Source organism: Solanum verrucosum, unplaced genomic scaffold, assembly GCF_900185275.1.
Source record: "Solanum verrucosum unplaced genomic scaffold, falcon-dt-bn FXZP01000010.1, whole genome shotgun sequence".
Taxonomy (NCBI): Eukaryota; Viridiplantae; Streptophyta; class Magnoliopsida; order Solanales; family Solanaceae; genus Solanum; species Solanum verrucosum.
In genome coordinates, this window is record NW_026020633.1 from 664737 (window position 1) to 679687 (window position 14951).

The following is a 14951-nucleotide window of genomic DNA, read 5'->3' on the forward strand; positions in this document are numbered from 1 at the left end:
ATTGTTTAAATGTAATAATTGAAGTAAAAATAAATTCACATGAGTGCCACATAGCTAATAAGGGTGGGAAGATGAGAGTTAACTCTCCGAGGGCAAATATGAACCCATAGTTGGATGATAAGAGTAAATATATCAAAAATGTATGATGAGATATAAATATAACTATTTTCTAAGAGTACAAGGGCAAATATGACCCTTTTCCAGAAAATATCTTAATTTTGAGTAGAGAGTAGAAAATACTTTTAAGAAATTTAGTTTTTGACTTGAAAATCAATCCAGATAATTGATCCGAAAATCGACTTGAACATTCGAATCAGGACACGACCCCGATGATCGATATGAGATCTGATCTTGACATTCGACCCGACACCTAACATTGGATCTGACCCTAACATCTGAATGAGGACATGACACCTGACCTTAACACCCGAATTGAGACTCGACCCCAACATTCGATCCGGAACCAAAACTCGACACCTGACCTAGGACTCGACCTCAACTCTCTAGATGAAACCTGAATCTAACACCTAACTCGAGACCCGATCACGTTTCTCGATTCGACTTCCAAATCAGAACCTGACCTCGACGACACTCGACCTTGATGACTGATCATGAACCTGATCCTAACACCCATCTCACGATATGAATTTCAGACTAAGACCCTACTCCCAATCTGGGATCCGACTTTTGAATCAGAATTCAACCCGACTTCCAAATTTGAATCTGACCTCGACATCCGACCTTTACGACCGATCCAAACCCGAACTCAACTCCTAAATCGGAACTCGACCTCGACATTCGATCCAAAATCCGACTCCAAACACTGACTCGGGACTTGATCTTGATATCCAATTTGGGATTCAACCTTAATTCCTTACCATAAACTCGACATTGCAATCGGGATCGGACCCTGATCCCAACCTACCTAGAACTCGGGAGTTGGATCTTGCATCGAGGTCGGAAATCGAATTCTGAATCTAGAATCAGGAGTAGGATCCAGATTTGTATAGGAAATTTGTACTCAAGACTTGAGTTAGATTAAAGTTGAGGTGTGAGGTTTAAAAATAATTTTAGAAAATGTGTTTTTCTTATTTAATGCATGTTTATATGCAAACACATTATTAATCATAATTTCGTATACCCTCAAATATGCACACAAATTAATTTGAACGAGTGTAAATAACATGTTAAATTATACAAGGTATCACGATTTATGGTACTTCTTTTATTACTTCATTTTACTTGTCGCTATTTTTTATAAAGAGATTTTTTTTTATTTTTCATTTTTAATATATTAAAAAATAGTTATTTTAATATATTTTGTTTTTAATATTAGCTACTTATTCTCTAAATTATTTTTAAGATCTAATATTAAATATCAATTGATATAAATATTATTATAATAATATAGTTATATCAACCATTTTTTTTTTTTGGTAAAGTGAGCAATACAAAACATTCAAAAAAAATAAAATCAGCATGCTTGGACAAGCAGCCCCAAGCTCAGCTACGCCCATCACACTCTAACAACTATCCTTTCTTTCTAACATTGATACTAGGGATATATATTAAGCTGTTACATCCTACTTCCTCACTTGACATTCTGGGTTCCTCTTATGTGCACACTTTGTATTATCTGTTGATGATAGTCTCCTTCTATTTCTCTGTTTGTGCTGAAATATTTTTGTAGTTTCGTTCCTTTCATAAACAATATATGGTCCTGCCAGTGTCATTCTATATTCCTGTGTTACATTGTTTTTGCTCTTTATATGTGCTAATGCCCATTGTACTTCATCCTGCCATTTTAGGCTAGGCCTCTGAATCCCTTGCCATGTCAGAATCTTATTCCACACATTTGAAGTGAATGAGCATTCAAAGAACAAGTGTTCAATGTCTTCATCCTCCTCTTGACATAGTAGACATGTCAAGCTAGCAACTATATATCCCCCATTTCGCCAATCTAATCTTTGTTGATAATCTCCTGTTGAAGGCAAGATATAGTATGAACAACCATTTAGAAGCTTCATATTTTGTACAGACCAACTTCCTCCACTCAACCATGTCCATGCTTCCCCTCATCTTTTTATAGACCTCCTTGACAGAGTAGTTTTTAATATTCAGCAGTGCTTGTTCATTGTATCTAGCAGTTAGGAGATTTTTGAGTGCCTTTAGTATTCTCTATACCACCCAAGAGGCTTTCTTGGCTTGTGTGATGCCCCATATTTCTTCTTGTCCATAGTAGTTATGGATCCACTTTACCTATAGTTTATCTTTTTTTTTTTTTTTTTGCACAGGTTCCACAATAATTTCTCTATTGCAGCCAAGGGCGGAGGCAGCATATAATGAGGGATCCCTGGACGAATAATATTACTATTTATACATGGTTAAAATTATTTTTTATGTATGTATAATAGATGTCGAACCCCCTTCCACTAGTTCGTGTGTTTACTTCTCAGATTTTGAACCTCTTATTTAAATTTCTGGCTCCGCCACTGATTGCAGCTTTGTTTCAGGTATGCACATCCAGAAAGTTCATTCCTCCACATATCTTTGACCAACATAATTTCTCCCAAGCAATTAAGGTTTTTTTTTTTTTTTTTTTGATGTTTTAAGATTTTCTTTCCACATAAACCTTTTGCAAATACTTTCAACATTTATATCAATTTTTTTTTTTTTAAATCGTGTAAAATTTAAAATATTAGTAAAAATAAACTAAAGAAATAAATGTTAATAACACCAAAAAGATCCTCTATCAGAGCTTATGACTATTTTCTTTATCAGTCTAAGGAAATACATGCACCCTTCACTATATTATAGGGGCACTTCTCTCTTTCACATAAATCACAACCATTAGATTTTTAGATTTGATAGAATGTATTAACAAAATATATGTATTAGATTTGTGTATTACTTTTTCCATTCTTATTTATATGTCACTATTTTAGATTTTACGATCTTTAAGAAATTAGGTAAATTTACCAGTGTATCCTTATATGGTGTTCCCTCAAATTTTTTTTCATAAATGAACATAAATTAATTTATTTTGATTAATTAAATTGATCAATGAACCTGGATTAATCATTTAATTTTCCTATGTTGATACTTTCAAGACTATTATTTTCAAAGGTAAAATAGGAAGAATAATATCATTTATGTATTGCTTTTATACAATGACTAATATTAAGGACCATCTCTTTTTAGTAAATGGGACATATAAATATGAACAGAGAGAGTTATACTCAATAAACAATCAAATATGACTAAAAATTACCGAAGAACACCATTACAGAAGGTTCAACTTACCAAAGATGAGAGCTTTGAACTTGGGGAAAAAGATTGAAAAAAATAGATGATGATTTGAGAGGGGTTTAGGACGATGAAAAGCTAAGGTTGTATAAGTTAATGGAAGAGAACTGTATGGGGAAGAGTAACGTATGATTACACTGGTTCCATCTTTCAAGAATAGAAGATGTTCTTGGAAGATGAAAAGCCCTTGCACTTGGAGAAGAAGAAACGCCGGAACAAATATTCAGAAAATTGTACCTCGATTTTCATCAATAAATAATATTTTTAAAAATGTATTGGGATTATTATATATTTTTGTAAACTTATATCTTTTTCCCAAGTTTTAAAAATAATAAACAAGCCCATGACCCCACATTCACAAATATACCCTAAGTTTTAAAAAGGCCAAAGAGACCCATGACCTCACAATTTTTCCTTTTTAAAAAGCCTAGCCCTAGAAGATAAAGCAAAAACAAATTAAGTGGGTATGAGCTAAATTAAGTTTTGTTGGTGGGTACAATACCAAATCTTCTCCAGTTACTCGGGTCCCCCACTACCTTTCCACTTAAAAGAATTCTTGCATTTTCTTTTTTAAGTAGTGGTTGCTGCTCATGAAGGATCCTAATTTGCTCCAATTGTTTTGTTTGTTCATCATTTCTCTTTGCTTTATACCTATTTTACAATTGTTTTTGTTGTGCCCTTGCATTTTGCACTCGAAGTATTTCGGGACATGATATATAGTATTGAATATTTATCATATTTGACCTCATTTCTCCCATTTCTAGATTTTCTATATTCATCTGCACCATCGTAGAAAATTTGCCTTTGAGATCTACCAACACCTTCACACGTGCACAACTAGGCCTTGTTGCTTGATCGAAATAAATTGGTTTACCAACTGCCGCAACAATTGAAAATAAACATTCTTTCACAAAGAAGGTTGACAGAAGATTAGGAAATGAAATCCATGCCATGGCCATAGTTGTCTCTTCAGAAACCTTGAATCTAGAATCATAAATAATAGTACGCATCAAATATGAATACCCGTCTTTGCAATTAATGTTGAAAGCCCCTTTCGAGATCATGTTAACATAGTCCTCATGTTTGGGCGTAGCAATCCTATTTGACAGTCACCCTTCAATTTTCAATATGAGTCTTCTGAATCACTTCCTGTATCCGTCCATTTTACTTGTGGTGCACCTTCCACATATGTGATCTCCTTCTTTAAAGAACAAATCTCTAGAGTCTCATTATCATCATTAACATTCAAAGTGTTTGCAAATATTTTCTCCTTAGGCAAGTTAGGGCTAACAGTTGATATATCTTTCAACGTTGAGGGTAGAATTATTGGAAGCAAAGGGAAATCAGAGTTTAGAAGGTTGGAAGCCACATGTCGCCACCATGAACTAGGTTTTGTGTTGACCATCTTTTTTCCTGCACTAGGAATTTCCTTAAAGTGGTTAATCTGAAAATCTGTTGTTACTTTATTGTGTCAAAAATACACTTTTTCTAATAAACATGATTATTTTTTTTTGTAATTAAATTATTATTCTTAAAGAACCCTTTCTTGTTTCTTTTCTTTTGAAATTCTTTTAACTTAAAAAACATCGGAAGTAATATTTTCTTAATCTCGTTTTATTATAATTTAAATAGAATAACGTCATGTACTTTTTAAATAATATCATAGTAACTTCATCTTTAATTTTATTTAGATAATGATAAAATTATTTTTTCCTAATAAAATAAAGTATATATTTTTTTCTTAATCTTCTTAAAATTGATTAAGCAAATATTTTACATGTATCACAACTGTGGAAATATCATTCTCTTTCATGAAGTAGATAAAAACTGAAGTATGAAATAACATTGGTGATTGCTATTCAAATGATTGTTTAGTTTGTTACATAGTACGTGATATATTTACAAATGTAAGTAATAATGCTCTTATTGTCCGTTTTCAAAATATGTAAACTCGTCGAGAATTATTATAAATGAATAATATATATTTATAGTAAAATTATTTTTAAAAAATTATGCTTTGTAGAGTTTGCGCGGTATTGAAGCCTAAGGTTGGTTTAGTGATCTAATCAATGTGTCTACTTGATACCATTAAATCTAAATCTTGGATCTGCTCTGATTGTATTGTATTGTTAGTTTAAATACACTGTTTGTTTTGGTTTTTACTAAAATTGTATTGTATCTGTAACACCCCGTATCCGAAAACAGACCAACCAATAGATTTTCAGAAGTTGCAGGTGCAACCCACGGACCGTAGGTTGACTCACGGTCCGTTTTGGTGGTCTGTGGATGGCCACCTGCAGCCCTTCCCAGAAACATTCCAGAAATCCAGCTAAAGGTCCTCCCATGCCGGGACTTACAGACCGTAGGTCAGGCCACGGTCTGTGGTCCAGGGCCGTGGGTCAGCCCCCAGCTTTCAATCCCAGAACCCCCCAGAAAATTTAGCTAAGGGTCAGCCTACGCCAGGACCCATGAACCGTAGGTCAGACCACGGTCCGTGGTCTAGGGCCGTAGGTCAGAGCCCCAAAATTTAACTCTCTGAAACCGAACGACGATCGACTAGAACGGACTGTCGGTGACCCCGACAGCTTTTAAGTCAGGGGTCGTTTGGTCTTTTTCTTATGCGTTGAACCCCTAAACTACGTTTTTTAACCTCTAAACTACGTGGATTTGGTCAGTTTTAGCCTAGTAAACTAATTAGAACCTAACCTAATCAATTACTCACCAAAATCAAGCGAAAACTTAGAGGAAAATAGAAAAGAAAGTCGAGCAACCCTAGTTCAAGAACACAACGAGTTTTCATCAGTTCCAACCCCGAAATCGAAAAATTTCTCCGTGGAATTCATCACCAGGTATGTGGGATTTCACTGGTGGATTCTTTTCATCCACTAGGTCCCTAGATTTCAGTCAGAATCTTGATTCCCTTAATATTATCTAGACCTAGGGTTTCTTGAATATTAGAAATTGTTGGGTTTTAGCTGTTAAAATGATCAAATCAGATTATCATATTGTTGCTTAGTTTTTTGTATGATATTCAAAACCCTAGCTATGTAGTTCTTTTAGTTCATGAATTACATATGCTAGGTCAATTATTTTAGATATACATGCTTCAGTTTACGAATGTCACATTATCAGTTATAATTGTTGCATTCTCAGAGTTTGCATGTCAGTAATTGAGTTATCCAGTACTTCAGCATTTCAGTCATAATATTGCTTACATACATTCTAATTAGGAGTAGGCTTAGACCGAATGGACTAGGGTTCAACGTACTCGAATAGTCCCAAAACTACGTGCCCCCATAGGTTTATAAGTTTCCTATGCGGGCATTATATTTTAGTGATCACGCCAGTCAAGCCTCTATACCTCTAGCAGGGTATATTGGGTCCTCTCAATGGGGCGTATACATCGGACTCCACATTTAGCTCATATGGTTTTATGTTGGTCATTAGTAGCTCCCATAGTTAGATTCTATTGCATTGACCATGTTATCAGTTACAGTCAGATTTCAGTCTCAACATGTTATAAACTTGGTCATTGCATTCAATTAGTTCATGTTCAGTGCTTTCAGTATAGTATTATGCTTATCTCATGTCATTGCTCAGTTATATGCTTTGTTCAGTTATGTATTTTGTACATCTTTATTTTATCCTGCATGCTCAATACCTTTCAAGTACTGATGCATACTCTTCGCTACATCTTCTCGTGATGTAGGTTCAGGTCCTCAGCATTCAAATGACGCATAGATCGGTTCCCGATCTCCAATTCAGCAACATCAATGGTGAGCTACTAGAAAATTGTAAATTACTTGTAGATTTTACTTGGGGATTATTTCCGTAGAAATTTTCTAAGATTTTTCTTGTGGAAATAAGAAATTCCTAAATTCTAAACCTTTTTACATGGGAAAATAATTTTCACAGAAAATTGGTATGTAAATTTGGCGCCATTTTAACAAAATTATCACCTGGGGAATTATTTAGGGAAAATGATATGCAAGTACCATTTTCATAAGTAAATTCGCAAGTAATGATTTTTTTTTATCTATTTATTAAAAAAATCGCTATATAAAATGTCACGACCCAACCCATTGGGTCGCCAGGCCTTGGTGGTGGCGTGCGCCATACAAGGCATCCAGCTAAATGTGGGGGGGGGGGCAGATCATCTCAGAATGGAAGATGTTTTATTGGGGCAACAAAAAGGCGTTCTTTCTTCCTGGTCTTATCACTGCCCTGTGCAAGCAGGCGGCAAGAGTGCCACTCTTTGATGCTGATGGGGTACTTTCTATGGATCCCCCCCTTCACCCTCTTCTGGTTAGGACAAGTTCTACTTCTAGGAGCAAGATAAGGAGGACGTGCGGGCACTTACATACTACCACGTAAGTAGGAGAATTCTCATATCCCAATAATTTAAAACATATTGAAAATTAAATAAACGAAATAACATACTAACAAAATTCTTTATTAAAAACCTTTTAAATAATTTTGAGTTAAGACTTGTGAAGTAATTAACACTCCCAAGGATCTAGTCTAAACAGGTACAAGAGCTACTAAGAGTACAACTGGACATGATAATTAAAAGACACAGCTTCCACCATGCGGAAGGAAGAATAGAAGCTGCTGGAAATGTCACCAATCCTGCATCCAGACTATGTCAAAAGACATAGCAAGAGTAGTATCAGTACAAACACGCGTACTGGTAGGCATCATCGATCAACCCGACGCCCACCACATAACATAAGAAAATAACTAGTAAGATCATGAAATAAACCACTCGCTTCTCCACCTCTACCCTCTCTTAAAATACCTCCAATACACACTAGTATTCTGCCTACTGTCACCCTTCTCAATCAACCTACCTACCATATACTTGATCATAGCCTAACCATTCTACCACATAGAGAAATCCCCCAAATACAACCACTAACATTTCCACTAACCGTTCACGTCATACCCCTACTTCTCGTCACATTACCCAGCCATAGTCACATGATACATTACATCACGCTCCCTTAACACTAAACCCAATCTCTTTCCCCCAAGGTGAAATCCATCTAAGCATATTTCATCACTCACGCTACATCTACTCTTTTCCATTACAATTCACGAACAACCCTTACTATCTATTACTCACCTCTTGAACATTTTACCCTTCCATTATACTCAATAGGCTTGCTCATTACAATGAACAATCAAATATAAACCATCATACAAGTGCCCACTAAGTACAACATAAACAAGTCAATACAACGTAATATGATATCATCAATATTTACGAACAATCGCACAATCTCATATTTTATATCACATCATTGGTCCTCTCATGGAACCCAAACCCAAACCCAAACAATTAATTATGTTGGAATGTGGCAACCGATCCAAGTTAGTTATGCCGAAACGTGGTAACTGATCCCATAGTTATGCCGGAACATGGCAACCGATCCATTCAACACATCACAATCACAATCACAATCACAAGTATATCTTCAAGATCATACATTTAAGTCATGATTTCATGGCAATCATAGTTTACCCATCTCAATTACAACAAGTGTGATCAACAATGTAACATTCATATACAAACATCAATTTGACCATACTTAGCCCTAGTTCATCATCTAAGTACTCCCTTCTAGGGTTTAGTCACAATTCATCATAAATCCTCAATTCAATCACTCCAATTTATGATCTAGCATGCATTCATAAATCTAGCTCCATTCATGATTTCTTAGTCTTATTCTTGAACCAATTGTATCCATGATAACAATTCTAGAGTCCCTAACAATTCATCTATCTCCTCTTTTCAAGGCATACACCTACGTACTTTGATTTCTAGGGATTACTCATGGAATTTACTTGGTGCACGAAGGTCTACACACAACCCTACCATTGATTTCCATATATTACGTAGTAACCACAAATTTATAACTACTTAGTTCATAAAATCTAGCCTACCTGGGCGCCAGGCAAATGCACAAAGTTTTGACTTCGATTCGAGTTCTCTGGGCTTCGTGACGGTGAATTTGGCCAAGAATCCGCAAGATCTCACCATCCTTACGCTAGAAATCTCCTTCTCATTCCTTCCCAAGCTTAGTGTAGCTTTTCTGAGGTTTCTAGGGTGTTTTACGACTTAATTAGGTATTTTAGGAAGATGGAGAAAATAGGATTTCTCGTAATTTACGTTCTGTCTCGCTTATCCTGATCTGGCGCCAACTTACCCCGCCCTGGCGACATCTAGCCCGCTCTGGCGGGACAATGGCCCAGATTTTTGTCCCTCCTAATTAACGACGGTTCGGGTCGTTACATAAAATTACTTTCAAATTTAGCTAGAAATAGTTACTTGAAAATTTATCTAGAAATAATTTTATATGTGATATTACATGGGGATTCATGCTCTACGAATTTTGTTGGGGATTTATTTCTTGAGAATTTACTTGGAAATTTTCCTAGTGAAGAATTACTTGGGGATTTTATTGTTGTGAATTTGGTTGGTGATTTTTGAAGGAATTTACTTGGAAATATGCATACTTCAAATTTTTTTGATATAATTTTACTCAAAGTTTTTTCTTGGAATTTAAGGATTATTTTTACTTAAATATTTTCTTAAAAATATTTAACAAAATTGAAAATTATAATAATATAAAAAATGATAATGATATTAGAATGAATTTTATTGTTAAATATTTACTCTAACTTTAGGTTAAAATTATATGGTTAGTTATTCATCCAACAGAAAAATAACTATCATAAATATAATTAATTTTGTTTCAATACTATTTTACATTAAATTGTGTATTATTAAATAAGTCAAACATTATTTTTAAGGGGAGAAAAATTCGGTTATTTACATTATTAATGTGAAGTTTGATTAACCCTCATGGTTTTTTTTTTTACTTGTATATTCAATTGATATATCTTTTTTCAAACATTTAAAATGATATAATTTTCTATGGTAAGTTATTAAATAATATTACTTGTAAATATAATTGAGTATGTTAAAATATAATTATTAAATGATAAATTAAAATAATAAATGTCACAAATATCTTATACGCTATACTATCAATTATTGATAATAACCTTTTTGCACTTTAAACTTAAAATTTATTTATATTTTTCATTATTTATTTATAAGATTTTGTATGTATAATTTAATTTTTGTTTGTGTTTAATATGCTTAGATATGAATGTTATCTCATAGAAAGTGTAAGTTTAAAATTTTCATGATATGTTGGGTGGTAGTGATTTATTTTAAATATATAAATAGTGATTATGTTTCATTTTTTAAGAGTCAAATTACATAAATGCTAGCCAACATTTTAGGATATATTTTGTAACCATATTTATATGACATGAATTTATAATATTTTTTGTGTAATCATAAATTTCTAAATTATATTTTAAATACCTCATTTATTTAAATAAATTTAGCTTTAAAAATTAATCAAATCGGAGGAAGACATCAAAAATTGGTGGTGTTAATGGTACTTCTTGTACTACCTCGATGGAAGACACCAATAGTTTTGCATTTATAATACTTTGACTAAGAACAATGATGTAATGCAATTTGAAATATGCAGAGGGTAGGCGTTGGGAAGTGGGTGGGGATTAATTTACTTGTAACTAAGTCGCGTAATATAATTGGTGTACATCGATTAATTAACCTGTGTTGTAATATAATGGGTGGGCAGTGCAGTTAAATACTAGATTAACCCAGAAATAAGTCAATATGTGATTAGGGTTTAATGAACAAAATAAATAATAGAAGATAATAGTTAATATTGTTTATAGGAAATTAAGAAAATTCATTTTTTTGTTATTTTTTATAAAAAATTATTGGGATATTTTTAATATTATTTGCAAGAAAATTCCCAAGTAGTTTACCTGCGAAATTTAAATCCCTAGGTAAATTATTTGCTGATTTTGAAATCAGCACGAAATAATTACCTACAAAGGTTTTACCATCGGATTCTTTTTCGTAGGAAAATCTGTAGAAAACTTAGTTTTCTTCGAATTTTCGTATATAATTCCTTGGAAAATCCCCATGTAATTGACATTTTTCTTGCAGTGGAGTCTTCATTCTTCGAGGACGATTGACATGATTATTTCCTTTCCTTTCAGTCTTTAGTTTCAGTTTTGCTAGATTTAGCTTGGGCATGTCCCAACACTTCTAGTCAGTTAGAGACTTATTTCAGACATAGTTAGATTCAATTTTAGTATTAGAGTTTGACCTTTCAGTTGTTGTTAAACTCTCAATTTTTATATATTCAGTTAGCTTATGGGTATTCCCCATCATTTCAGTTTATCTTATGATTTAGCTTCTGCACAATACTTTCCTAATTCAGTTTATTGAGTATGCTTATGATATGCCAGCAGGGTTAGCTTGGGGTCACTCGTGATCCTAGGTCCTGTGTCCGCGTCCTAGGGGTAGCTTCGGGGCGTGACAGTATCATATCTTTTAAATCCATCGATAGGTAACAACGAAACGACCCATTTTATGTAACAACTGATTTGGTGTGATTGTGTCGTCACCTTAACAATTTCTTCTCATTTTGTCTTTATTTATTATTTAAATTTCATCTATTATCCTACCTTTTCATAGTAGTTCTACCTCGTACCCGAATTTTCTTATAGGTTTATCATTCAAATTATGGATGTGTGATATTATGTAACAACGGAGAACGATACAATCAAACCAAACACTTTATTCATTAAAACAATATAGTAAGATACAATACAATACGATACAATACAACATAATGCAATACAATACGATACATTATGAAACAATTTTTTAACAAGAATCAAAACAAAGTGTTACATTGATGTGCTTATTGTTTTCCTTGTTTGGATATCGATAGTGCTTAACGATGAATTAGTACACACTCTGGCATCTTTGTAAATTTTTCCGGGTCGACAAAAGTAACCCTTGTTTGGAGCACAATGAATATCTTTAGAGCAAATGCATAGTCCTTCTAGAGCACAACCTTCTTTGACTATGCTCAACCCATCTTTTAAGCCTAAAACTTGATCAGTCCACTCACTTGAGAATAAACCTAAATGGTCATAACTTTGTTTCACTTGCAAGAATTTATCAACATTTTTGTACTTGTTGATTGCCCCAATAAATGCTACATTCCTATTTTTACCCCAATGTGGCAATGCACCATATTTGAAAAATGCTAGTTGTTCAATTTCTTCAAGGAAGTTTTCAAAGAGTCTAGGGGACATTGGGTCCTTGCTTCTATAATATGTGATGTCAAAATCCAAAGAATCTTCTTGTTTACCCAAGTAAGCATTTGAAGTTGTAACATACCTCATGAGGATTCCATTGTATAAGTCAAGGACACATAGTGCCTTAGGCTCTAAAGCAACTAGCCTTTGGACATCTTCAATGAAACCTTTGACTTTTGATAAACTAATGGTAAATGTTGTTTGGTGAAAAAATAGACCTTTAACTCTATGGTCCCAAGGGCATGTTGCACCTTCATGACTGTCTAGGCATGTTCCTGATGCTTGGACTCGGTCGTGAAACCCAACCATTGGATAGCCAGTACCTAAGAGAATGCAATCGAATTATTAACTATATATGTTGCTTGTACGTCGCATGATGAAAGAATTAACTAACCATTGTTTGTCCACCCATAAGAAAGAGACTTCAATATGTCAGTGGTTGTTGTTGCATCAAGGCATTTTCCATCAGCATTATTTGTTGATTCTAGTATCTCCTCTAGTGAACAAAGAAAGTAGAGTAAAGTAAAAAATGTTACCATTAAGTTGAAAGAAAGTAAATTTGAAGCAATTTATTATGAGTAATTAATTGTTACCCAGGGTTCTGACAGAGGCGAGCAAGTATTGATCTGTAGGGCGAAATCCAAGGAAGTCATTAAGGGCATTGCCAGGAGTGTCGATACTAACTCGATCATCGATCCTATAAATAACCTTGTGTTGACTCGGATACCACGTAAAATCAGCAAATTCATGTTGTCTCCCAAAAGTAGCTGCATCTTCCCCTAAGTTTGAGTCATCCCTTTCAGAAAAGGTAATTGAACGTTTGAACACTCGTTCTAGTTTTAGTGTCACCTAAATTTAATTCACATACACACATACATAAGGATTGGATTTGTCATTCAAAATCTGTGTTTGATTTTTTCACATTGAAAAGAGAACTAAACATGATTTATTATCATGTATTGATTATACGTCATATATGATATGAATATGATTAATAATATCATAACTAATATATGCATGTATTAGTGAAAATCTAATACATCTTACCAAACGACCCGATGATATAATAATAAAAAAGTAGATACCTGTGAAACAACTCCAAGAACACCTAGTGACACTCTAACAGAATTCAAGTCGGGGCTACCATTTTCCAATATACGGACTTTAGCATAATTATTTGCCGCATCAGCTGGTGTAACAATTCGAAGTTGTACAATATAATCATGTACAGAACTTCCCAAACCCCAGAGAGAACTTCCATGAGCTCCGGTCCCAATTAAGCCACCAATCGTTAAACCCCACCAGTAAGGCGTGTAAGGCAGGACCAAACCTGCTTTACCCGCCTCACTAATTAGTTGTCTCAATGTCACCCCACTTTCAACGGTGATCATCATGTTTTCTTGATCGATTCTTATGATTTTATTTAGGAATTTTGTACTTATAAGTAACCCGTTTTGATCACCATTGTCTAGACATACCAATTTGGGTATGCTACTAGAAAATCGAGTTGCGATTTTCATTTTTCGCTTTTCCCTTGTTGCATTCGCTACTATAGAAATGACTTCTTCTTCTGTGGTTGGAAAAACAGCTTGAGCTGCCTTGCAAATGGTTCGATCTGGGAAGGCACCATAAGTGTTTGTAATGGTGCAATTAAAATTGGTGTCGTATGAACATTTTATGGGATCTTCAGGTGGGCTAGAATTCACTAAGTAGATCATAAAGAAAATCAAACTTAGTTTTATGATTTTTGTGTCACTCATGGCTACTACAGAGAATTGATGAAATAATTATAGAAGAACATGAATGATGTGTCTACGCAACTAACACCTACTTATATAGTAGATTCAACTATTATGCTTTTGAAAACACAAAATTTGAATCCACTAACTTGTAAGAATAAAAAAACAATTCACATAATTAGTATAAGTTATGTGAGAAATATAACTGACACTAATTAATTATACGTGTAGACGTCAAAGTGAGTGTTAGAAAACTATATGCATAGCGGAAGCATATTAGAATCTTACGGCTTACATGAATAATAGATAACCAATAATGTTTATGCTAGACCACATAATCATGCTAGAACACATAAACATACTGAAATTTAATTCGATAAATACCTCTTGAAGCATGAATAGATACCTTCAAGCGAGTCCCCAAGTTAGACTGTCCTTCAAGTGAATCTACAAGATAGCCATGGTCTTCTACAGTGATCCCAAGTTCACATCTGAACTCTCTCAATACTTGGGTGGGCAAGTATCGAATAGAAAACTAATCAATCTAGGGCTATAAGAATCCCTAATTATAGAGATTTCTTCACAGTCCAAAGAGGAGAACCAAACACACGTTATTTTTCTTCAACCGAAAAATACACGCTAGTTTTCTTTTTATAAGAAAACTAACGCCTCTCCCCTTTT

The 14951-nt window shown here is 34.0% G+C and overlaps 1 protein-coding gene across 1 annotated transcript; it reads right to left on the reverse strand.

Annotated features, from left to right (window-relative positions):
• Positions 1–12114: 12114 nt before the first annotated feature.
• Positions 12115–14273, reverse strand: LOC125812032 (probable L-gulonolactone oxidase 6). Its single transcript, XM_049491537.1, has 4 exons — positions 13617–14273; positions 13125–13380; positions 12926–13027; positions 12115–12854 (listed from the first exon to the last, which is right to left on the reverse strand). Exons 1-4 carry the CDS (start codon positions 14247–14249, stop codon positions 12115–12117), a joined length of 1731 nt encoding a protein of 576 aa, XP_049347494.1. The 5' UTR covers positions 14250–14273.
• Positions 14274–14951: the final 678 nt, after the last annotated feature.

Excerpts from the sequence above, each read along its gene's own strand:
- LOC125812032 (XM_049491537.1), bottom strand. The coding sequence starts at position 14,249 with ATGATCTACTTAGTGAATTCTAGCCCACCTGAAGATCCCATAAAATGT. Across the intron at positions 13,028-13,124 it reads CGCCTCTGTCAGAACCCTGG|AGGAGATACTAGAATCAACA; the intron begins GTAACAATTAAT and ends TTTGTTCACTAG. Across the intron at positions 12,855-12,925 it reads TTATGGGTGGACAAACAATG|GTACTGGCTATCCAATGGTT; the intron begins GTTAGTTAATTC and ends GCATTCTCTTAG.